Source organism: Aotus nancymaae, unplaced genomic scaffold, assembly GCF_030222135.1.
Source record: "Aotus nancymaae isolate 86718 unplaced genomic scaffold, 86718_ANA_hifiasm-v0.15.2.pri h1tg000036l, whole genome shotgun sequence".
Classification (NCBI taxonomy): domain Eukaryota; kingdom Metazoa; phylum Chordata; class Mammalia; order Primates; family Aotidae; genus Aotus; species Aotus nancymaae.
This window is the reverse complement of record NW_026988450.1, coordinates 47,693,122-47,718,634: the sequence shown is the minus strand read 5'-3', so window position 1 is coordinate 47,718,634 and position 25,513 is coordinate 47,693,122. Positions and strand designations below refer to the sequence as shown.

The 25,513-nt window shown below is 35.2% G+C and overlaps 1 protein-coding gene across 2 annotated transcripts in view; it reads left to right on the top strand.

Moving 5' to 3' along the window:
- The window catches only part of STK3 (serine/threonine kinase 3), a 351,314-nt gene that overhangs the window by 78,832 nt on the left and 246,969 nt on the right, over positions 1 to 25,513 (top strand). For both annotated transcript variants that reach the window (XM_012455810.3, XM_064384446.1), the window contains exons 5-6: positions 17,624 to 17,788; positions 18,295 to 18,462. In XM_012455810.3, the coding sequence (XP_012311233.1) occupies positions 17,624 to 17,788; positions 18,295 to 18,462 (333 nt within the window). The remainder of the gene's footprint in view (positions 1 to 17,623; positions 17,789 to 18,294; positions 18,463 to 25,513) is intronic.

Sequence of the window (25,513 nt, the reverse complement as noted above, 5' to 3'; positions counted from 1 at the left end):
TTTAAATTAGTACAACTGCTTTGAAGAGTAATTTGATAATCTCTTATTGTTGAATATGTATGTACTCTAGGATCTATCCAGTGGTTTTCCTCCTCCTTCTGTACTTTTGAGACATCTCAGCACAATTGTATAGTGTGCCTGTGCAAGAATGTTGTCACAACAGAAAACTATTGATAGTAGCATATTTAAATGTTGATCAGTGTTAGTCCCTGGGTTAGAGGATGGCTATAGTTCTTTCAGTCTTCATACTTTGTAGCTCTTTGGTGAAGCGAATCTCTGAGAGTAGTATTCTGATTCAAGAGTATCCAGCATCCAGCTGTATAGATCAGAATTACATGAAAATACCACAGAGGTGTTTTTTTTTTTTTTTTTGAGATGGAGTCTTGCTCTCTTGCTCAGGCTGGAGTGCAGTGGCACTATCTTGGCTGACTACAATCTCTGCTTCCCAGGTTATGCAGTTCTCATGCCTCAGCCTCCTGAGTAGCTAGGATTACAGGTGTGCACCATCGTGCCTGGTCAATTTTTATATTTTTAGTAGAGATGGGGTTTCACCATGTTGGCTAGGCTGGTCTTCAACTCTTGACCTCAGGTGATCCACCTGCCTTGGCGTCCCAAAGTGCTGGGATTACAGGCATTAGTCACCATACCCAGCCTAAAATACCACATAGATTTTGTGTCTTAAAAGTTATATAAACATTAAGTTTAGTATATAAGTGACATTTTCACTATATACTTTTAGCCACGATGAGATCTATTTCTGTAATACTGGGTGGGTGTGGGAACACAAACTAATGGAGAAGAAATTCCCGACTGAAGAGAGCAACTCTTAAATGATTTGTATATTTTCTTGAAGGCTGGTGGTAGACTTATTTTATAATGAAAATAATTCAGGAAGTCCAGTTTTCCTTTAGTTACTGGTGTAAAGGGCACATTAAGACTATTCTGCTTGGCAAATTCTCACTGATTGTTACAGTTTTAGAACAATGGTTCTCAACTCCACTGACAGACATTTGCAGATGTATATATTACTTTTATGTGCCAGGTACTTTTCTAAATGTATTATGTATATTATGGCATTTAATCCTCATGAGGATTGAAGAACTCTGTGAGGTAAGAACTATTATTGACCCATTTCCCAGATGAGAAATAGAACCATACAGAGGTTAAGTAGATTATATGGAAAGAAAGGTTGAAATTATAGCTGATGGCTACAGTTGAGCTGAGAACATAAAATCTGGAGCCATACTGCATGGGTTTGAATCCTGGCTCTGCTACATACTACCTCTGTGAACTTGGGCAAGTTTTTAAACTTCTCCTTGACTTAATTTCTTCATCTGATAAATGGGATAAGACTACCCTACTTCCTTGAGTTGTTCTGAAGATTACATGTATTTTAAATGCCAGAATAACACCTGACACATAAAAGACCCTATATATATTTGCTTTTGACATTGTCATCCTCATCCTATCATCTCACTTACGTAGATAAGAGTGTCTTTGCATTTTGAACATTATCTATCAGATGTATTTGGGTAGAATAATGCAGAGGACTGTAGAACCAAGGATAGAATCTTAGTATTCACCATTGGTACTTTGAATTATTGTTGTTAATGAAGAAATTCCATAACATAGACCTCACATTTTTAGGTACAGTGTTAGTTTCTTTAATAAAATCAAGTGGTGGTGGCTGGGCTCAGTGGCTCACACCTGTAATCCCAGCACTTTGGGAGGCTGATGCGGGCAGATCACCTGGGATCAGGAGTTTGAGACCAGCCTGGCCAACATGGAGAAACCACCTCTCTACTAAAAATACAAAAATTAGCCTGGTGTGGTGGCATGCATATGTAATCCCAGCTACTCGGGAGGCTGATGGATGAGTATCACTTGAACATAGGAGGCAGAGGTTGCGTTGAGCCTAGATTGTGCCATTGCACTCCAGCATGGGCAACAGAGTGAGACTTCATCTCAATAAACCAATAAATAAATAAAATAACCAAATAAATAGAAGAATCAAGCAGTGGCTATTCAAAGTATACTAGCATATTTTATCCAAGTGCCCTTAGAATCAGTACCTTGCATGTAATAGCGTTTATGGTAAACATTTGGTTTGTTATATTTTAAAAATATGTATATGTTCTGCCTTGATGTTAAGTGCTTCTTCAAACATTTTTTTTCTTGGTAAAGATATATCAAGTTCTCATTATTGATTATTAAGATTTATTTGGAGCTTAAAAGCTTGATATATCATTGTCAATAATAGACATCTTTTTGATATGTGTGGATTTCTGTTCAATAAAGTGCTTTTTGGGGTTTCTATTTGCCTTTTTGTTACTAGACTATTTCATGTTTGACTTTCCTAATCACTTTGTTGCATGTCCCTTCTTTGTGTAATAGATACTGCTTCATACTGGATTTACAACTCCATATATATTGAGTGCTTTTCTGTTGTCTTCTGATCTCTTTTTCAGGAATCTTTTCATGTGGGAAAGGATTTTAAAATGTGTACCCACTGACCATTTTCACAGTAGAGTATCAGTTCTCTTTCTCTGCAGATCAAGAGATTATAAGCAGCGTGTATATATATATATTTACATATGGTGTAAGTAGTGAAAGCTTTCATTTTGAATCACTAGTTGTGGGGCTTTGTGATATATTATTAATCTTTTTTTTCCTTGCCAGACATATGCAATCCAGATTTCATGAAAGACAACCTCTGTCTGCCCTCTTGTATATAATAATGGTTAAAATATTCTAGTTATTTTTTCTAACGTATGTACTTTGTGTTAAACAGAGATTTGTATTTTTCTGGACACATCCCGTAACTTTTTTTTATTATTCATAACCTTGGATATTTTGTATTTTCAACTCTTTTTTTTAGGTGGAATGAGATAGATTTGTGAGGGTAGAAGGGAGTTACTGAGTTGCTATGCTATTTTCCCCAGAGTATTTTCCTCATCCAGGATACCCGAGAGTCCCATTGAATGTATGTATTCTTTCTCCTAAGAGCGAAGGAGAGGGGGCGGGAGAGCTTTTGGTTGTAAAGAAGTTGGAATATGAAGTTTGATGAATGATCAGATGAAATCTTACAAGTCGGCTTAAGTATTACTTTTGAGATTTAAGTATTTCAGAGATTGCTGCATATTCACCAAGTTTCTCTAAACCACTGATTTTTCTGTAAGGGGTTTTTGTAACTATTGTATGAGATGATAACACATATGTCATAAAAATGAATGGAAACTGAAATGGCTGAGAGTTTTGTAAAATGAGAAATCCAAATACAAATAATACAATGACAAACATTTATTAGCTAGGGGAGGTGTTAGTAGGAAAACGAGGCAAGAGAAGGAGGCAGGAGACTTAAAAAAAAAAAAAAGCCTGTGCATGTTCCTTTTAAAAGACATGTTTATTCTACTTCTTTTGCCGCCAATTATTGTATTCCTTTTTGAGGTGGCAGAAAATAGAAAGTAGATCAGACATCTAATGCTGTTGCACATCTGGAATAACCTCTAGCATTTCTATAATTAGTCAGTGGTTTGTGCTTTATACAAACCTCTTTTCCAAGAACTTCTCCTGTTTGGTATTTACTTCAAGTTTACTGCATCAGTTTCAACTTTTGTTTATAAGTTAAAGAAAACCCAGCCTAAGCCACCTTAAGCCAAACAGGGAATTTATTTGTTCACGTAACTCTTGCTCATTGCAAAGTTAGTTTTGTGCGTGGCTTGATTCAGGGTGAAAGGAATTACTTGAGTTCATGTTTTTGTTCTGTTACCTCTTTATTGGTCTCACACTCACACAAGCTCTTCCCACAGTTACAAGATGTCTGCCAACAGTTCCCTGGGTTATACCTTTCTAGTTGAAGTCCAGCAGAAAAGAGTTACAATCTTGTGCTTCTGAGTGGGTCATGTGCTTTGCTCTGAGCAAATCATTGTGGCCATTACAATGTGATTTAGTAACTGACTTAGACCTAGGTCATGTATTCAACCCAGATCTAGAGTAGACTTGACTACTAGAAATACATGGTCTGAGAATGAGGAAGTAGTGATTTCCTAAAGGGGAATCAGAATATTTTTAGCAGGAGAAGGGTGAATGGGTGCTAGACTGGCAAAAAATAATGGATGTTTCTATATATTTACTAAACTTAAAAACAAAACACACCAGGAATAAAAGACAGTAATTTAAAAACTCCTCTAAAATAGCTCACAAAATGAATCTTAAATTGTGGAAGATATATCTGGTGACATTGAGTCAAAGCTTTTGGGTCCTCTTCTCTTTGTTCCTTCTGCCACAGTAAGGGACAGTAAGGTTGATGTTTCTCAAGGATCCTGTTCCTGCTGGGTCAGCAGTAAATGTTTGCTGTGAGGATTTTCCTGGAAAGTGTTCAGTGGAAGGACCCATGGTTTCCTTTAGACCACGATGGCTTGACCCTGGCATTATTTCTGGTCCCTGGCCCCTTCTTACAAGGATTTTCTCACTCTGAGCGGGTACTAATGATCAGTGCTATACTAGAATCTTAGGAGAATGAGTCCTTTTGTGTAGAAAGTGATACTTTTTGCTCCTTATTTGGGGTGTCACATGGAGTGAGAATGAGTTCTGAGTGTACTTCATACTTCCCTCTTAAAGTTCCAAGCCACAGCATTAACAGGATCATGAGTTGTGGGGTTAGACCATTGAAATTTTCATAGCAATCATGTGCTGCCACATCTTAATTACAACATACACATCACGCTCCATTACATCTCTTCTAAATCTTTTGATTGAATTATAAACACTTTATGATTTCTCCACATTATAATATAGTCCCCTAAATAGACTATCCCTTCTACCTTAACTAAGTAAATTAAGTTCACAAAGGTATTTCCTTGGCTTCCCTTATTGGTAAGTTGCCCAGTTTTCACCTTTGTTGTTACTCTTCTTGGCATTTCTCCCAGTTCTATTTCCCTTTCATCAGGCACACCTTCATACACTTTATTTTTATATTGTATATTTCTCTGCAGACAGACTGCTTGTTATTGCCAGATCTGCAGTGAGCCTTTCTTCCCTGTCAGAAGCCTGACCCCATAGCATGCTGTAACAGTGGTTATTTGGAGTGATGTGGTTTAATGGAAAGACCTTTGGATGTGGAGCAGGAAGACCAAGCTTCAGTGCTTGGGTTGTTACTTATTAGCTCTGTAACCCTGGGTACATTGTGTAACTCCTCTCAGCTTCAGTTTCCTAATCCTAAAATTGATCTAATATCATATTACTTGTCTTACCTACATCAGTGTTTTCTTGTGGGAAAAAAACGTGATAAGTGTCAGAGGATTCTGTAATCTGTAAAGTTCTGTACAAATGTAAATTGCCACTTTTTATTGTTAAGGAAAAACTTTAAAAAGTATCATTTAGTTTTTCTTTTTTTCCCCTAGTATTTAGTTTTAAATCACAAGTGATTTAAGAATTGTATGATATTTGTTGAAATAGTGGATATTCTTCAGCATTAGAAAAAATATTAAAAGATCATTGTATCTCATCTTAGTTTTGTTTAATCTTAGGAAATCAAGAAATGATATGTTAATTTTCCAGGAAATGGAAATTTATTTCCTTGGATGGCACATTTCTAATTTTAACAATTTTATATGGAGATCTTTTAAAATTGCATTGCATAACTATCTGTATTTTTAACTAGAGTGTGTAAACTGCTCCTTTCCTTTTAATTATATAAATTATAGAGAAAAAATAAGACGAGCACATTGTAAAAATTTCAGATAGTACAAAAGGGTGCAAAAGGGGAAGTTAATGTCTTCACATCCACCCTCAATTTTACTTCCTTGAGGTTATGTCAGTTAATTTCTTGTGGATTGTTTCAGCACATATGTATGTAAAACTTGTTTTACACCAGGGATTCATACCATATGTGATGTTTTATACCTTACCTTTTTTCTTTTTCAACTTCTGATGTCTTGGATACCTTCCTATTCCAGTACATATAGGTCTTATGTGTGTGTAACAGAATGTATTTTTTTCAGTCTGCTGGATGAAAGTGACTTCTAACTTTTTAGTGTTTTGTTGCTACAGTCAAGGATGCAGGGAACTTTTGTACATATGTATTGGCATATTTGTGTTGTGGTCATTGGATGCATTACATGAAATGGAATTGCTGAGTGAAAGGAAATGTTTATTTTTTATAACAATTTTTTTGGAGAACTGAGAGGATGCTAACTAAGCAGTATATGATTCTTTAGTGCTAAGGCACTTCCAGTTGTGGGAAAAGACTGTAGATAGTCTTTAAGACCTACCGAAATTAGGAAAGATGGATTTTGCCGTTAGCGCATTTTGGCTTCTCTGCGTGCTCTGACCCTCTTCATCTTCTGAATAATTTTGCTTAAGGTGTTCACTATTAATTCCACCACACAAGTCTCCCTTATGATTCTAAGCAAGGTTATAGATCTGTTACTGCTACCCCTACTACTACTCCTATTATTTTTACAAATTATTTTATTATTAAATTCTCCACTTTTGTTTTGCTCCTTTTAGTCTCTGGCTGAGAGCCTGCTGTTGGAGTTTTCTTCCTAAAAGTTCAGATGTGATCATGTCATCTTTCTACTTAAAAATATGTAGGTGTATAAAACATTTTGGCACTAATCTGACTTCCCATTTTGCACTATTTTCCCGTACACACTGGTAATGCACTTTATGTATTTTTATGCTCAGTACCTTTACACATGCCTTATGTATCCTTCTTTCTTTGGTAACCTGATAAATTTTGTTCAGTTTTCTAGAGTCAGCTCAAAAGTCATCTCCTCTGTGAAGCCTTTCCTGAGTGGTAGATTGGTAAGGTAGATGGTTGAGGCTGGCAGGAACTGTATCATTCAAGGCCTTAAATGTTGTATTAGATGGTTTGGATTTTAAGAGTGCTGGTTCTGATGCATAATAAACTTTAAGAACTGCTGTCCTGGAGTGCTCCTATTGCTAATCCTGTTGTGGCAGACATTGATTAATATTGTAATTAATTGTTCCTGTTCCCTTCGCACAAAATTCTGAGTGTCATGAAGACAGGGATCATGTAACAGACTTTTAGTAAATTCCTGTTAGTGCCTACTTTCTACAGTTCTGTTTGGGTATTAAATGAAATGAAACCTGTGGAGTGGCTGACATAGTAAGAACTCAATAAATGCAAGCTGTTATTGTTATCACCATTGTTAACACTGGAATAGATTAATCCTGACTTGAGGAATATAGGGTGATTTCTTGAAAGAGGCAAAGTTTGATCCAAGCCTTAAAAGCCTATATGAGGATTACATTGGTGAGTTTTGATCAATTTTTAAGACCTTATGCAAAGTGCCTATGAAAATAAAACTTAAAATATTTTTTAAAAGTATCTATACTTACCTATTTGTTTATTGCATTTGAAGAGGGAACTATGTCTGATGTTTTGTATTCTTATGTCTAATAGGTATTAAATGTAGAATTAATGTATCACTTTAGATATGTAAATAATTATATCCAAAAGGTAGAGTTTAGCTAAGATTGTGAAAGACTTATTATTAGAAAATTAAAATTCTTAATTTTTTGTGACCTTAAAACCTCACTTGAATTCATTTTTACTGACATAAAAACATTAAGGCAGTATATATATTTTAAAACCATTTGTGTATGTGCCCTTGAGAGAAGTTGGTGTGTGCATTTTTATCAAAACCATATACACAGTGACATATTAAATGTATCATATTGTTATACTAATCATGTGACTATAGAAACAAAAGTAACCAGAGGACTAAAGCCTATCAAAACCATCTTTTTGTTTTTGTATAATGAAATTCTTCTTAAATTTGCCAGTGAATACATACCAATTGAAACCAGATGTAGACTTCCGTCTTTTAATGTATTAACTCAGCTATAAATGTCTTATTTTGATCTCTGATTGCTGAGTATTTCATTCATAGTTTATTATCTCTCTACCACCCTTCTTTAGAAAAATACAACAAAACAGACTATAAAATATGATTCAAAGGATTTAAAAATGACATTGCACCATTTGTGTAGTGACATAAATGAAATTAAATCTGTAATGTATTGAGGATAACTTAATTAAATCCATGAATGAAGTACTCTGTTGATAAAATTTTTTTTGTTCCCATTAATGGTGTCCACAAATTTTTTTTGTTTGCTTTAAGTGATTCTTAACAGATACCACTGAAGGAAGTGTTAGCTGTGATTTGAGAATGGATCTAAGGCTTTGCCATCTTGGAACTGAATTCTTACATTACCTTCTTCAATATGAAGCAGATCCTCTCTCTCATGTGTTTTATCCCCTTGGTGTTTTCAGTATAAATCTGACCATTTTGAAATAGTTGAGTATGGGCCTATCCAGTCTCTTGAAAAGTCTTACAGATATGAGAAAGGTACTGCTTTAAATTTTATGTCATCATAGGAAGAAGTAGTTTTCTTTGTTGCCAGTAAAAATCGAGCTACTTTTGGTAATTGGCTCTGTTTATATGTAAATGAGATTTATTAAAACAGCTAGAGTTTATATGAAAACACAACTCCAACTGCCTAGGAAAATGACTGTCAACTTCTTTATTTTTTATTAACAAAATGGTTAACATATGTCCAAATGACATGAAATAAGCATGATATAAACATATAGATCAGAACCTGCTATGTGGTGTCCACTAAATATACCTTCTTATTTCCTTCCACTCTCCTCCTTTTCCATTAGTGACACATAATACTTGTAAAGTGGCTTAAATCTTGATACAGATATTGCTCTTGTCCAAAGTTCATTTGGTACCATTGATATTTCAAAGAGACCAAGTAAACATTTATATTCCAAATTTGCTAAGATTTATCTGCATTTTGACACAGCAAGGCTGAAATTTGGCCTATCACTTTTTGTCATTTTTCTCATTGCAGTGGAAGGAAGAAAACTGGGCCTTACTTTGTTTCTGAGTGCCATTTTGTAACTGTTATATTTCTATTCTTTAGTTCATTATTTGAGTTACTCTATTAGTAGTTTTTCCTTTCTCTGGATAGTAAGCTACTTTTTTTTATTTAGAGCTTGCTTTTAATGCCACTTCCTCTATCTATCCCTAATTAATTGCACTCCCTTTTGGTTATGTTTCACTTTGAAAGAGCTTTATATGATCGTTTGTAAGTTTCTAAGTCTGTATTTCCTGCTAGATTGGAGCCGCATGATGTTAGGTTAGAGATTTCTTAAAAAAAAAATATAGAGTAGGTGCTCAATAAATGATTTTTCGGTGGATGAATGTTACCTAGTGCTTCTTGGAAAATACTTCTGAATTCTTATGTTACTTTTACACTGTGACTTATACTCTGATTATATATGCTGTTATTCTCAGCAACGTTGTAAACCATGGGGCAATTTTATATTTGATACTTTATTGTTTTAATTTGCTTTCTCTGAATTAGTGCAGTGTAATAGTTTCCATGTATGTTAATTAGATCTCTCTCTCGCTCTCTCTCTCTTTTTTTTTTAGTTTTGTGAATTGTATATTCATTTCTTTGGCCTATTTATTGAGATTTTATTGTTTTTCTTCAGGTTTTATATGAGCTCTTTATGTTCTAAATAAATAATTCTATACATTAATGTCTTGCTATGACTATTTTTTTCTTTTTAAAATTTTATTTAGTTTTTTTAAAGACCAGACCTCACTATGTTGCCCAAGCTGTACTTGAACCAACCCCTGGGCTATGTGATCCTCCCACCTCAGTCTCCTGAGTAGCTGAGACTATAGGACTGTACCACCATGCCTGGCTATTTTTCTTAGTTTTCTAAGGTTACTGTTTTTATGTAGACAAAACTAATAAATTCTCATAATTATTTCTTTGCTTTTTTGGATTAGAAATGATTCTTCCTGCTTAGTGATTTGAAACTTACTTTGATTTTCTTCTAAGTATTTTTAAAATGTTGATCAGTGATTTTAAAGTCATTCATTTATATATTTGTTTTAGCAGAATTAAGCATCTGTTTTCAATAAAATGCCCATAAAGCCACCCATAATGTTCTCAGGGTTACTTTTCAGGCTAGGTGAGTATGCTTACTTCCACAGTTCATTAATAGGTATATTTGTTTTGTTTGGCTGGCATACCATTTAAAATAATTTAAATTTGAATACTGAGCTGGGGCAGGTACTCTGCCTGATAGTCAGGGATGATGGTTTTACTGCTTATTTATGCCTGGTATCTGTTCTTCCTGTTGTTTACCATGGTAGCTGTTCTGATTGGTTTTTATTGTGGTTGACAGCTGTTCTGATTAGACATTTGCTTTACTGACTGTCAGATATTTTGAATATCACCCTTGAAACAAGCCTCCACACCCCCCCCAATTTTTCTTATATTGAGACCAATTCATACATTTATGTTTGTGGCATCTGGCAGTGGTGGGATGGAAGTAATGTTGACTGTAGAAGAAACACGGGCTTTGCCACTTAGTAGTTGTATGACATTCAGTAGTCCATTTAATTTCTCTGAATTTGTTTCCCCATCTGTTAAAAGGAATAATAATAAGTGTTTCTGCTTACATACTTGAGTAGGGAAATCACAAAATGCTTTTTATAAACTGTAAAGAAATATAAAAATTTAAGACAGTATGCCTTTATGTTCTAGAAAATATTTCTCCACCTGTTTATTGCTGTTTATGATTTTATTGAGGGATAGAAACCTTTCATTTCATAATTGAATTTAAAAGTCTTAGAGTACAGATACTGCTGTTAAGCCTTAATACTAAATTGGATTGTTAAAATAAATTTAAATTAAGCTCTATTCATCTAGTATGAATGACTGGATATTACATCATTTGTTGATTGAGGAGAATATGAAGTGGATGAGAAGACACTAACTTTCTGAAGTAGTGGGAAGGATTTATTACCAAAGGGAGGAAAGCATAATGAAAGAGAGGCTGTATAAACTCAGATCTGCACTCTCCACCTTTAACAGTTCAGAGCCAAATTCAGGTTATGCCCTCAGATATTCTTGTCTGCTTTATTAGGACTGGGATTATCAGTTTACTAGTCAATGTATACCCAGCACCTTGAACAGTATCAGCACAGTAGTAGAGCCAGCCAAGTAGATATTTGCTGAATGAGCACATAGATTGATGCCCAAATGAGTGAGATTTTATTTAGTTAAAATTGCATCTACATGAAGATACTTTGATAACATAGAATCATAGAGTTGGAAAGACCCTTTCAAGTCATCAAGTAAAGCCAGACAGTTCACAAATTAGTATAATATCCCTGGAAAACCCTGTTTTAGTCTTGCTGTGGATTTGTCCAGTGGCTTTATAGCACTGAAATTAGATTCTAAGACCCTGAAGTATAGTCAGTCTATTTAATTCTGAACATTCTTTAGTAGAGCAGTGAAATACAGGGTACAGGAGCAGAGATAACAAATCAGACTTAATAGAAAATTAGTGACTTATTGGTTGGAAATAGTGGAATGTTAAGAGATAAAAATTGAAGTCTAGGCAACTAAAAAGATCGGTATTGAAGTAACTAAACAAGACATAATTTTATGGGCTGATGGTGCTTTTGTTAACACCCCAAGCTCTTTAATCTTTTTAAATCTTTATACAAAGAGTAGAGGGTAAGGACAGAGGAGAAAACCTGGGTACATATGACAGCACCACCACCTTGCATACCATCTGTAGTGGTCCATTGTGGTGGCCCTAAACCATACTGCTACCTCCCACTCCCTCACATTTGGCTGCACACCACTAATTTAGAAAGGTTGGGAAGATCAGATGTGGTATCGCCTTTCATTTTGTATCGACAAGTCTGTACCCATTCATTAATTATTTATCAAGTGCTATCTGTATGCCAGGCATAGTTCCAAGCATTGTGGATACATCAGTGAACAAAGTGTTCACAAAGTGTTCTTGTGGACCCTTTCTAGGGTAGTACTGTCCAAAAGAAACACAAGCTATATACAATTTTAAATTTTTGAATAACCACATTAAAAAAAGTATAGTTAACTTTCATAATGTGTCAAACATTAATATATAGCAATATTATATAATATGAAATACTGTCTCTAATACATATTATATTAAATACTAACATTTTATATGTTCAATATTAATATATTAATATTAACAATATGTAAATATTTAGTGGGTAATTGCAAATTTTAACACGATAGCTTACATTCTCTCTTTTTATACTAAGCCTTGATCTATGGTGTATATTTCACATTTTTGAGACAGAGTCTCACGCTGTTGCCCAGGCTGGAGTGCAATGGCACACTCTCAGCTCACTACAACCTCCGCCTGCCAGGTTCAAGGGATTCTCCTGCCTCAGCCTCCCAAATAGCTGGGATTACAGGCGCATGGCACCACACCTGGCTAATTTTTTTGTATTTTTAGTAGAGATGCGGTTTCACTATGTTGGTCAAGCTAGTCTTGAACTCTTGACCTCTGTGATCTGCCCTCCTTGACCTCCCAAAGTGCTGGGATTACAGACGTGAGCCACCGTGCCCAACTGGTGTATATTTCACTTTTACGGCATATCTGAAATTATAATATTCACATTTCAAATGTTTAGGAGCCATGTGTGGTTAGTGGTTACTGTATTGGATGGTGTGGCTTTAGAGTATGGTGCTTGCTTTCCCTGCACTGTCAAGTCAGACCATCTGGTTTGAGGTAGAGAATAAATTCCTGGAAGTACCAGAATTTTCAAATAATCCAGACTCCTGACTTGTGGCCAGTAAAGACTTACATGATCTAGTCCTTGCCTGTCTCTCAGGTCTCATCTAAAGCTAGTCTTCTCCTGGTGCATTAAACTTCAGACTTCTTTCTTCAACTTAGATATGGTGAGCTTTTTCTTGAATCAAGGCATTTTCCTCCCTCAGTTTTATTTTTATTGTGCTAAGATACACATAAACAAAATTTCCCATCTTAGCCATTTTTTAAATGTGCAGTTCAGTGGCATTAAATACATTTATAAGGTTGTGTAAGCATCCCCATTATCCATCTTCTTAAGTCTTTTCCTCTTGTAAGACTGAAACTCTGTACCCATTAAGCACTAACTCTCCATTCCCTGCTACCTCAGCCCCTGACAGCCACTGTTCTACTGTCTATCTCTATGATTTTGGTTACTCTAAGTATTTCATATAAGCAGAATCATACATTAGTTATCTTTTTTGTGACTGGCTTACTTCATTTAGCATAATGTACTCAAGGTTCAGCCATGTTGTAGCATATTGCAGAACTGCTTTTCTTTTTAAGGCTGAATGAAATTCCATTGTATGTTTCTACCACATTTTACTTACTCATTTGTCTGTCAGTTGACATTTGGGTTCTTTCCGCTTTTTAGCCATTGTGAATAATGCTGCTATGAACATGGTTATACACCCATGATGAGGTGAAACTTGTTTAAAAATACCTCTTTGGGACTCTGCATTTAGTTCTTTTGAGTATTTACCCAAAAGTGGAATTACTGGGTCAAAAGGTAATTCTATGTTTAACTTTTAAAGGAATCTTAATACTATTTTCCAAAAAGGCTGTGCCATTTTACATTCCCATTAGCAGTACGCAAATGTTCCAATTTCTTTACTTCTTCGCCAACATTTGTTCTTTTCTGTCTTTTGATAATAGCCATCATAATGGGTGTTTTGTAGTATCTCATTGTGTTTTTGATTTACATTTCTCTTATGATTAATGATGTTGAGGATCTTTTCATGTGCCTCTTGGCCATTTGTATATCTTTGGAGAAATGTCTATACAATCCTTTACCCATTTTTGAATTGGATTTTTTTATTGTTAAGTTTTAGGAGTTCTTTATATATTCTGTATATTAATGTCTTATGAGATATGTGATTTGTAAATATTTTCTCTCATTCTGTGGGTTGTCTTTTTACTCTTGATATTGTGTTTGGATTTGCAGTTTTTAAAAATTTTTCATCAAGTCCAATTTGTCTTTTTTTTTTTTTCTTGTGTTCTCTGTGCCTCTTTGGTCATATCTGAGAAATCATTGACAAATCCTATATCATGAGAACTTTGTCTTGTTTTATTTTTTTCCCAGGAATGGTATAGTTTTAGGTCTTAGGTTTAGATCTTTGATCCATTTTGAATTAATTTTTATATATGGTGTTAGGTAAGTGTTCAGCTTAATCTTTAGTACATGAATATCCAGTTGTGCCAGCACCATTTGGTGAAAATACTATTTCCTATTGAATGTTCTTGATGCTCTCGTTGAAAATAATTTGATTATATATACAAGGGTTACTTCTGGGTTTTCTACTCTGTTCCATCCATCTGTATGTCTGTGTTTATGGCAGTACCACATTGTTTTGATTATTATAGCTTTGTAATAAGTTTCAAAATCAGGAACTATGAGACCTATAGCTTTGTTCTTCTATTTTCAATATTGTTTTGGCTATTTGGGGCCCCTTGAGATTTCATATGAATTTTAGGATACATTTTTATATTTCTGCAATAAACATCATTGGGATTTTGATAGGGATTGCATTGAATCTGTAGGTTGCTTTGGGTAGCATAGACATCTTAAACACATTAAATTTTCTTATCTATGAAGATATGATAGGTTTTTATTTATTAATGTCTTAAAAACTTTTTTTTCAGCAGTGTTTTGTAGTTTTCATTGTACAGATATTTCACATCCTTGGTTAAGTTAATTCTTAAGTGTTTTATTCTTTTGATTCTATTGTAAATAGAATTTTTTTTTTGTAGTTTCATTTTCAGATTGCTCATTGGTAATGTATAAAAATGTAACTGATTTTCTTGGGTTGATTTTGTATACTGCTACTTGTTGAATTTATTTATTAATTCCAATAGGTTTTTTTTGTGTGGACTCTTTAGAGTTTTCTACATATATTATCATATCATCTGTGAACAGAGATAATTTTACTTCTTTTTTTTTCAGTTTGGATGCCTTTATTTTTCTTGCCTAATTGTACTGGCTAGAACCTCCAGTACTATGTGGAACAGAACTATTAGGTTGGTGCAAAAGTAATTGTAGTTTTTGCCATTTTTTTTAAAGTAATGACAAAAATCGCAATTACTTTTGCACCAACCTAATAGCATCCTTGCATTATTCCTGATCTTTGAGGAAAATTCAGTCTTACATTTTGAGTATGACATTTACATTAGGTTTTTTTGTGTGTGGCTTTTACTATGGTGAGATAGTTTTCTATTTCTATTAGTTGTGTGTTTTTATTATGAAAAGATGTTAAATTTAGTAAAATGCTTTTTCTGTTATCATTTGAAATGATCATGTGGTTTCTTCTCCATTCTGTTAAGGTGGTATATTACATTGTTTGATTTTGTATGTCAAATCATTCTTGCATTCCAGGAATACATTCCACTTGGTCGTGGTGTATAACCTTTTAAGATCCTGTTCAAGTGGCGTGCTGTATTTTGTTGAGGATTTTCATATCAATGTTCATAAGGGATTTTGGTCTGTAGCTGTTTTGTAGTGACTTTGTGTGGCTTTGGTATCAGATAATGCCTCTTAAAATGAGTTTGGAAGTGTTCTCTTTTCCTTAATGTTTTAGAAAATTTGAGAAGTTGAATTAAGATATTTTAATCTTTTTTTTTTTAAATAATCCTTTCTGTGAAATGTATGTTCCCAGATAGCCATTCACATGGTTGGCTTCCTTATAACATTTAGACTTCAGTAAAATGTCTTTTGGGCCTTCTTGAATGTCAGTCTAAATTCGCTTCTCAGTCATTCTCTATCAGTAGCTCTCTATTATTGTCCTCATAGCAATTTTCACTGACATTTTTCCTGTGTTATCCTGTTTTCTCTCAAATTTTCCCTTTACTTATAGATAGAATATAAGCATAATGAGAGCAATCCCTATCTTTTAGAGTTTTTATGGTCAGTTCTATTATGTATGCATGATTGATTAAGTTTTTGGACATTTGTACTTAACTAAAGCTCTACCCCCTGTTTCCCCACGGTCCTCCCATAATTCAGGGGTTGAGGCTGAAATTTCCAAACTTCTAATCACTTGGTTGGTTTTTCTGGCAACCAGCTCCCATTCTGAAGCTATATAGGCTCCTACCAAGAGTCACCTGCTCAGTATAAATTCTGGTATGGTTGAAAGGAGCTTATTATGAATGACAAAAGACTGTCCCTCTCACTCTTGTGAGAATGGTGAGAAAACAAAGATAAAATGTCTTGATTCAACTTCTTACTCACTCAGTCAATTCACAGGTTCTTAGGAGTTTTTGTGCCAAGAAACTGCAAAGACCAAATGTTTCCTATTATTTCATAATATCACACTGCCTTACAAGATTGTTATAAGAATAAATGAGAGAATGCATGCGAAACTCTTAGCACGTTGCCTGGTACGGTTAGCAGTGGCTCTACTGCTTAACTGTTAAGAATATTTCCTTTCCCATCCCTTTCTTCCTTGGCCTTCTCTACTCTCCCCCTTTTCCTTCTTCTGATAGCCTTTGCTTGTGTTTCCACTTTCCTAATCTTTCTCTGATGTTTTTACTTTTGAGTTCTCAGTATTAGATCAGAAGTCCAGGACTTGGAAGGGTTAGGAGTGGCACTGGTGTAGGAGCTTTTTGCAGAAGATTCATTGCAAGCCACCCTCCGTCATTTACTTTTCTTTATGTAAAGCTGTTGGTTTCATTTTCATGAAGAATCTGAAATATCTCAGGGGAAGTATGTGAATTTACTTTTTCAGAACAGAAATTAGCTGTGATAATGCTCCCCCTCCCAGTGTTAGAAGATGTGGGAAATAGTGATTCCTTATATCAGGCTGATTCTTCGGATATGTCCTTTGTTTTAGGAATGATACTGATGATACTGATAATTCTTTTTTTTTTTTGAGATGGAGTCTCGCTCTGTCACCCAGGCTGGAGTTGCAGTGGTGCAATCTTGGCTCACCACAACCTCTGCCTTTTGTGTTCAAGTGACTCTCCTGCCTCAGCCTCCTGAGTAGCTGGGATTACAGATGCACACCATCATGCTTGGCTAATTTTTGTATTTTTAGTTGAGACGAGGTTTCGCCATGTTGGCCAGGCTGGTTTCGAACTCCTGACCTTAAGTGATCTGCCCGCCTCGGCCTCCCAAAGTGCTGGGATTACAGGTGTGAGCCACTGCACCCTGCCAATACTGATAATCTTAAAGAGAGAAATTTAATCATCCTTTAATGAGTAAAATGTTTAATAAGAGTAAGAAAGCATATGGTGGAAAGAAGAGGTTCTAGATTATTTACCCCTTTAGTGTTTTCCTGGAGGTTTAGTGGTCATTAAAAAGAAGTACTTGTGGCTAGGCGTGGTGGGTCACACCTATAATCCCAGCACTTTGGGAGGCTGAGAAAGGAGAATTGTTTGAAGCCAGGAGTTCAAGACCAGCCCAGGCAACGTAACGAAGCCCACGTCTCTACAAAAATAAAAATAAGTTAGCTTATTTGGGTGGCGTGTGCCTGTAGTTCTAGCTACTCAGGAAGCTGAGGTGGGAGTATGGCTTGAGCCCAGGAATAAGAGGCTGCAGTGAGCTGTCATCACACCAACTGCGCTGTAGCCTGGGCAACAGAGTGGGGTCTCTTACACACACACACACACACACAGACATACTTGTTACTAGTGCTTTTTTGTAAGAGTTTATCTAACATGGCATTTTAATATGGTTTTTTAAATATTTCTTTCCAGTTAACAGAAGATGAAATTGCAACCATTCTTAAATCTACATTGAAAGGACTAGAATATTTGCACTTTATGAGAAAAATACACAGAGATATAAAAGCTGGAAATATTCTCCTCAATACAGAAGGACATGCAAAATTGGCAGATTTTGGAGTGGCTGGACAGTTAACAGTAAGTTAACTTTAATAATTTTCTAAACACTTGGCTAATTTGTTCAGCTTTGATTGTAACTAAACTGATAACTTTTTGAGGGGGAATGGAAAGAAATGTGTAACTTTTTTGTTTTTGTGGAGAAGGAACCCTAATTGAGCCAAATTTGAGTATTATTTAATTTATAATTTAGGATAATTGAATATGAAAATTTATAATCAAAATGCTTAAATGTTCTAAAAGGGAAGCTACGTCAGCTCATTTCTGTAGCTTTTAGCATTACAGTATCTTTAATGACTGTGTTTAAGTGATGGTAGTGGAGATAAATTACCTGTGGACTCTTGGTTATTTTCAGAATTCAGAATTCCTAAGTATGTCGTAACTGGTTGAAATTTTAGCAAGATATAGTCAATTTCTGATATAATCTGTGGCATTGGAGGTTTTGACTTTTTCTTAAAGAGTGTTTGGCATACAGATTTCCTTTGTGTTTTTGTAGTAGCATTTATGGCTACGTTACATTATTGCAGGATACAATGGCCAAACGCAATACTGTAATAGGAACTCCATTTTGGATGGCTCCTGAGGTGATTCAAGAAATAGGCTATAACTGCGTTGCTGACATCTGGTCCCTTGGCATTACTTCTATAGAAATGGCTGAAGGAAAACCTCCTTATGCTGATATACATCCAATGAGGGTAAGAAAATTATGATTTGCTAAAAATGTTAGCCTTATATAAATGTTGCAGTTTTATAATGTCAGTGTAAATAAATATAAACTAAATAAGTTTATTTAAATTTATTCTTTTTAAAAATGGTAAAATTATCTCTTAAAGATTAGTAACTGTTAATTTATCTTCCTTCTGCATTCTTAATTGTGAGAAAAGAAGTGAAGACTCTGTATATCTCTACAGTCACTGTTCTCCTCCCCGCAAAAATACACCTGTAAAGTTTTTCCTTGCTTTTCAATAGAAGAAAGGGTTGGTAAATCCTCTTTGCTCTTCAGTTTATTGTTTCTTGATGTGGTAGTGGAAGAGTTTGAAGTAATCAGTTCTTACCCACTCTGTAATTTGTACCTTTCTCTCTCTCTCTGTGTGTGTGTGGGTGTGGGTGTGGGTGTGGGTGTGTGGTTTTTTTTTCTACCTTTCTCTTCTTTGGTCTGAGGATGATATTAAGCAATCCTAATTTCTAATATTGCTATGCACCTGTAAAGGAATTAGGCTATTTTTTTTTTTCTCTTTTTTTGAGACGGAGTTTCACTTCGTTACCCAGGCTGGAGTGCAATGACGCGATCTCGGCTCACCGCAACCTCTGCCTCCTGGGTTCAAGCAATTCTCCTGCCTCAGCCTCCCAAGTAGCTGGGACTACAGGCATGCGCCACCACTCCCAGCTAATTTTTTATGTATTTTTAGTAGAGACGGGGTTTCACCATGTTGACCAGTATGGTCTTGATCTCTTGACCTCGTGATCCACCCACCTTGGGCTCCCAAAGTGCTGGGATTTATTTAATTTTTTTAATGAATGCTTATTCAGAAAATGGAATTCGTTTTTTGAACATCATTATATGTTTATGTGATTGCTGCAGGAAAATTTTTGAGTTTGAAATACATATCTTACATATTCAAGTCTAATTGCCTATGGTTCAAGGTTTGTGATTATATACTTTTTAGGTTTATTACTCTGTGAATCATATAGATAAGTTCATCATCATAGATAAGTACATTTATCTTTGTATACTTATTGCCCTCTAGTGGCTGTAGTTACCTCAATAAGGATATAGGAATGAAGGGAAGAGTGTATGTATGTGTATATTTGTAGAAAAGAGAAGATAATGTCATGGCGGCTGGAGGAATATGAAGTAAGTAGGAAGAAGAAGATTGCATTATTTTAGGCTATCTGAAAGGAATAAATTGGAATCACATCTGATACTATAATGCTATTGTGGATTAAATTTTGATAATATAGGTAATAGTGTATTATATGGAAAATATTTAAAAATCTGTCTGTTGTATTGAAACATTTTAAAGAGAGTTTTTGTTTTTTTATTGTTTTGAGACAGGGTCTTACTCTGTCACCCTGCCTGTAGTGCAGTAGTGTGATCATGGCTCACTCTAGCCTGAAATTCCTGGGCTCAGGTGATCCTCCCACCTCAGCCTGCAGAGTAGTTGGGAATATAGGTGTGCACTACCATGCCCAACTAATTTTTTGTAGAGACAAGTTGTCGCCACATTGCCCAGGCTAGTCTCCAACTCCTGGGCTCAAGCGATCCTCCCACTGTGGCTTCCCAAAGTGCTGGGATTACAGGAGTGCGCCTAGCCTAGAATTCTTTGAGTAATATAATTGTATACAATATGTACCATATTCCTTGTGTATGTAAATTCCTTTTGGTAAATGAAAGATAAAAATAGCATCAGTTGTTAAAATAACATGTTAAAATAACATGAAAAATAACAAGGTCAGCAAGAATAAAAACAGGAACACAAAGTCTTACTTCTTCTCTGATCATTAGTTATCTGTGGTTATTTTAGTTAGGATGTTGATCCTCAAAGTAGACAAATTTGTGTTTCAACCAATGAGGGTTACTAAATTACCCAAGTCAACTTAGGTAAGTTCCGGAGCTGGGATTTAACCTAGGACTTCCATTATTACCATTCTGCTTCTTCCCTGTGTAAATCTAATTTTTCCATCCAAATAGTTTAGCTTGTTGAATTTGACCCTGTGCTGCTTTCTCTAGCAGATAGGAGAGAATTGTAATATGTGGCTCCTTCCTTTAAAGATCTTACAATATTACCTGAGAGTTTGAATGAATACATCATACATTATTAAACATATACCTGATGATAGTGTTTCTCTTAGGAAAAAAAATATATATATTGCAAACTTCCTCAGATGCCTTGCTTACTGTTTTTTTTTTTTTAAACCAATCTAAATCCTACCAGTTTTTTAAGTCTTAACTCAGATTTTATTTCTGTATAGACCCATTCTTGACAGCTGTCACCCAAGTAGATTTCTCTTTTTCCTCATAATTTTTATATAGGCAATTTTTGACAGTCCAGTTCTTTGAATAGTTAATCAAGTGTTGCCTTGTACATTTCCAAACATAATATACTTTATCTCCTATTTGAATGATGTCATTATTTAACTTTTCTTGTGTTTGTGAGCTGTCTTACGAATTAGAGTATTGAACTGCAAGTATTGGAAGCTGTTAAGATCATGTAACAGATACAAGTTTTATCACGGGCAACAAATACTGCCTTCTGTTTTCCTTGAAATGACGGGTTAACTTGGTTCATTTTTGAGAAAATGTCTGTCAAATACCCATTTGTGTAACGTTAGTTTTCTGTCAGTTATTCTTCAAGTAAAATTGGTGTTCTTGAAAAGAGCCTTGTAGTTTTATTTAGCTTGCAGCTCAGTCACGCAACTGCTTTTTTTCTTATTATTATTGTTCTTTGGTATGTGGGGAAGTGCTTTATGCATATTTTCCATTTTGTCATGTAGAATACTACAAAATATATATTCACATGTGGAAATTTAATAAAGTTAATAACTTTTACTGTTTCTTCAAGGTTTACAGTAGTTTGGTGGGGGGTATAGTACGGGCAGTGAAAAGAACTGTTCAAGAGAGAAAAAAAAATGTAGTGGGTCCAGCTAAAATTGGTAATTGAGAAATTGTAATGTAATTAATACTGGTTTGTGGGCCTTCCTGTGGTAGTGTGCTCTGCTGTGCAGTAGAGTGCATTATGGCCTTGATATGCAGGGTTTGGGTTTTAATGAATGAGTGTTTTAAAAGGATGGGGCTGTAGGGAATTTTAGGATGCTGCTGAGATACACTTCAGGTGGTTACTGACAGGGCACAGTCTGGAAAGAAAAGAGAGAATGTAAGGAAATGGAGCAATCATGGAATAGTGTTCTCCATGCTTGCTGCTGCATAGCAGTCATCTGGGGAGCCCTACCCTAAACAGATGACATCTGAATATCAAGAGGTTAGAGAGGAGATAAAGTGGTTGTTAAGATATGAGAAAGCTGGTAGGATATGACAGTATGATAAGTAAGTGAAATATTTAAGTTTTCTTTTTTAACCAACTTTTTTTTGTACTGTAGTAACTTTGTGAAATAAATATTTTATTCTCCATTGGGTAGATTGGATGAAATGGATAAGATTATTTGTTAAGATGACATAACTTGTCAGTGGCAGAACTGAGATATGAATTCAGTTTGATCTGTATTTTTGCCTAGACACCAAAGAAATATCCTCTGTGTTAATATGCCAACTCTATGCAAGTGGAGGAGTGGCTAAAAAAATTAGACATTTTTAAACCATCTAATCACAATATTATAATTACTAATTTAAAATCTGAACCCTCTAAGTTTTCCAGAGTAGCAGGAAATATGGACAGATTTTAATTTTTTATGTTTTGTTTTCCAGCCATTTTTTGGTGGCCATATAGATTAATGAGATGATCAATAATCTATAAAGTTGCCACAATGAGACGAAGATGTGATTGACAAGAAAACCCCACAGCTGATAGAGGCAAAAAAACTGATAGTTCTTTTAATATAAGTAAACGATACAATTTACTACACATAGATGGCTATCTAGAACAAAGTTAGAGACAAAGTTAGGATGTGGTGGGTGATTTTCCTCAGCCTTCATGTAGGACAGTACCCAGCCACTGGTGATATCGCCTGATTAGAGTGAGGATTCTATCCAGTCTTTCTGAAATGCCTTGTAGCCATCCTCACAGAGTTCAAGCCCTTTCCACTATGCCTGTCCACTAGAGGTATATAAGAGGAACACCCCAGAACAGTGGTGCTGCCTTCTAGACTGAATGAACTGGTTTCCCAGTCATTTTTTCAGCCTTTTACTGTGCTCAGGCACCAGGCCTGCTTGTAAACTAGTCTTGCTTAGGCCAGCAAAAATGAAGGGCAAAAAGAAATGACTTGAGTTTGGATAATTTAGAATGGAGTTGCTTCTCTTTAAGTGGCCACAAGTTAATATTGTGCTTTTTACTGTAGGACATATATTTAGTGTCGTAGCATGAGGGATATGAAGAACTTAAAGATGGCACTAAATTAGAAAATGAAAGTGGTTAAATTGGAAATTTGCAGTTATTTGAGAATGGGTCCTTCAAAGGTGTTAAGTTTGAGGTCATTTGTTTTATATGTTTTGGTTTATTAGTTTTTCAAAGATTGATATTTCTTTTATCATTCCTTGGCAGAATAAGGAATATTTGGAATATAGATGTTCAAGGAGGAATTTTCTAATAAAAGGAGCTATTAAAAACACTGGATTTGTTTTATGGCAAGGAGTTAACCAAATTGTTAGTTTTGATACAACTTTTCCCCCTCTACCCCAAGGAAACTTGTATTGTATGTAAACTGAATCCTCACTGTGTAGACAGTAATGATTTTTTAGTACAGGGAAATGATGAAGTACACATTTAAACATATAAAGCTTTTCAAATAGGAGAGGGATGAACATGTGCTTATAAATTTATATTCAGCTATTAGATTAAAATTAGTGAGTAGTGGCAAATGGGAGTAAGTCTGATCAGAATGTTAAGTGAAACAAATTTTTTAAAGGTAAAACTCAGTTTATTTTATAAAGTTAAATATGAAACAACCAAATTAATTTTGGTCAGTTAGATAAATAGAATAGTTCAAAAAATTTAGTTTTGAATTCCGTTAACCACATACTTTTGAGGAAATCAGTCTTCTGTCTTTCTCAGGCCTTTAGGAAGTTGTGTGTGTGTGTGTGTGTGTGTGTGTGTGTGTGTGTGTGTGTGTGTGTGTCTGTCTGTCTGTCTGTATGTTTTTTTGGAGATGAAGTCTCGCTCTGTTGCCTGGGCTGGAGTGCAATGGCACAGTCTTGGCTCACTGCAACCTCTGCCTCCTGGTTTCAAGTGAGTCTCCTGTCTCAGCCTCCCAAGTAGCTGGGATTACAAGTGTGTGCCACCACTACCAGCTAATTTTTTGTATTCTTGGTAGAGATGGAGTTTCACCATGTTGGCCAGGCTGGTCTTGAATTCCTGACCTCAAGTGATCCTCCAGCCCTGGCCTCCCAAAGTGCTGGGATTACAAGCATGAGCCAGTGTGCTTGGCCTCAGCCCCCGTCTCCACTAAGTAGGTGGGAGTACAGGCACAAGCTACCATGCCTGGCTAAATTATATATATATATATATTTGTTATTGTTGTTTGTTTGTTTGTAGAGATGGGGTTTCACCATGTTGCCCAGTCTGGTCTTGAACTCCTGAGTTTAAGCAATCTGTCTGCCTTGGCCTCCCAAAGTGCTGAGATTACAGGCGTGAGCTACCACACCCAGCCCTGTGTCCTCTTTTTTATCTACCTCAGATTTCTCTCTGCCTTTCTCTTATAAGGGCACTTGCCATTGGATTTAGGGCCCTCTCAGACGATCCAGGATGATCTTTTGCTTTCAAGATTTTTAACTTAATTATATCTGGATAAATTGTGTTTATTTTCCCCCAAATTATGTAACATTTAGAGGTTTCAGAGATTAGGATGTGGACATATCTTCTGAAGGTGGCCATTTTTCAACTCACTACACTGCTCATAATGTATTCTCTTCTTTCAAATAGAGAAAGAAAATTTAAGATTAATAATTATGTATAATGTAAGATTAACAATTACATACTATAATTATAATTATATAATTTAAGATTAACAATTAAGATTAATGAGTAATATATAACATAAAATTTACCATTTTAACCATTTTAAAAGTACTCTATACAATTCATTGCCATTAAGTACACTTACATTATTGTGCAATCATTACCACTGTTTCTAGAAATTTTTTTATCTCAAACTGAAACCCCGTACCCATGAAACGATAATTTTCCATATCCTCTTATCTCAACACCTCTTAGCCAGTATTTTACTTCCTGTCTCTATGAGTTTGACTATTCTAAATACCTCATATAAGTAGAATCATACAATATTTGTTCTTTTGTGTGTGTGTGTGTGTGTTCTACGTAGCCTAATGTTTTCAATAATTTATACATGTTGTAGCATGTATCAGAATTTGCTTCCTTTTAAAGCCTGAATAATATTTCTGTGTATGTATATGCCACATTTTGTTTATTCATTCATCTGTGGATAGACACTTGGGTTTCTTCCACCTTTTGGCTTTTGCGAATAATGCTACCCTGAAATGGATGCACAATCATCAATTCAAGACTGTTTAATTTTTTTGAGGAACCTCCATACTGTTTTCCATAGCTGCTGTACCATTTTACATTCCTACCACCAATGTACAAGAATTCTGGCTAGCACTTGTTATTTTCTGTTGTTTTTCTTTGATAATGGCCATCATAATGGGTATGAAGTGGCATCTCATTGTGGTTTTGATCTGCAGTTCTCTGATAACTAGTGATGTTGAACATCTTTTCATATGCTTATTGTCCATTTGTGTATCTTTTGAGAACTGTCTATTCAATTCCTTTGCCCATTTTTAAGTTGGGTTTTTTGTTTAATCTGTCTCTAATACTGACCTGCTTGTTTTTCATTGCTGGTGAAGGTCTTCTGCTCCTTTGACTTTTTACTGCCTGTTTGTTGTCTTTCCAGTTGTCCCCATATCACTTTCTGTACCCCAATTATAAGACACAGTCTAATGTCTTCTTTGTAATCACTATCTTGAGAGATATTTGAATCAGAATGCTTTTCACTGTTTATATGCAAATGATTTGGTTGTCTACCAAGTAGAGGATTATTTTTATTTAATCATATATA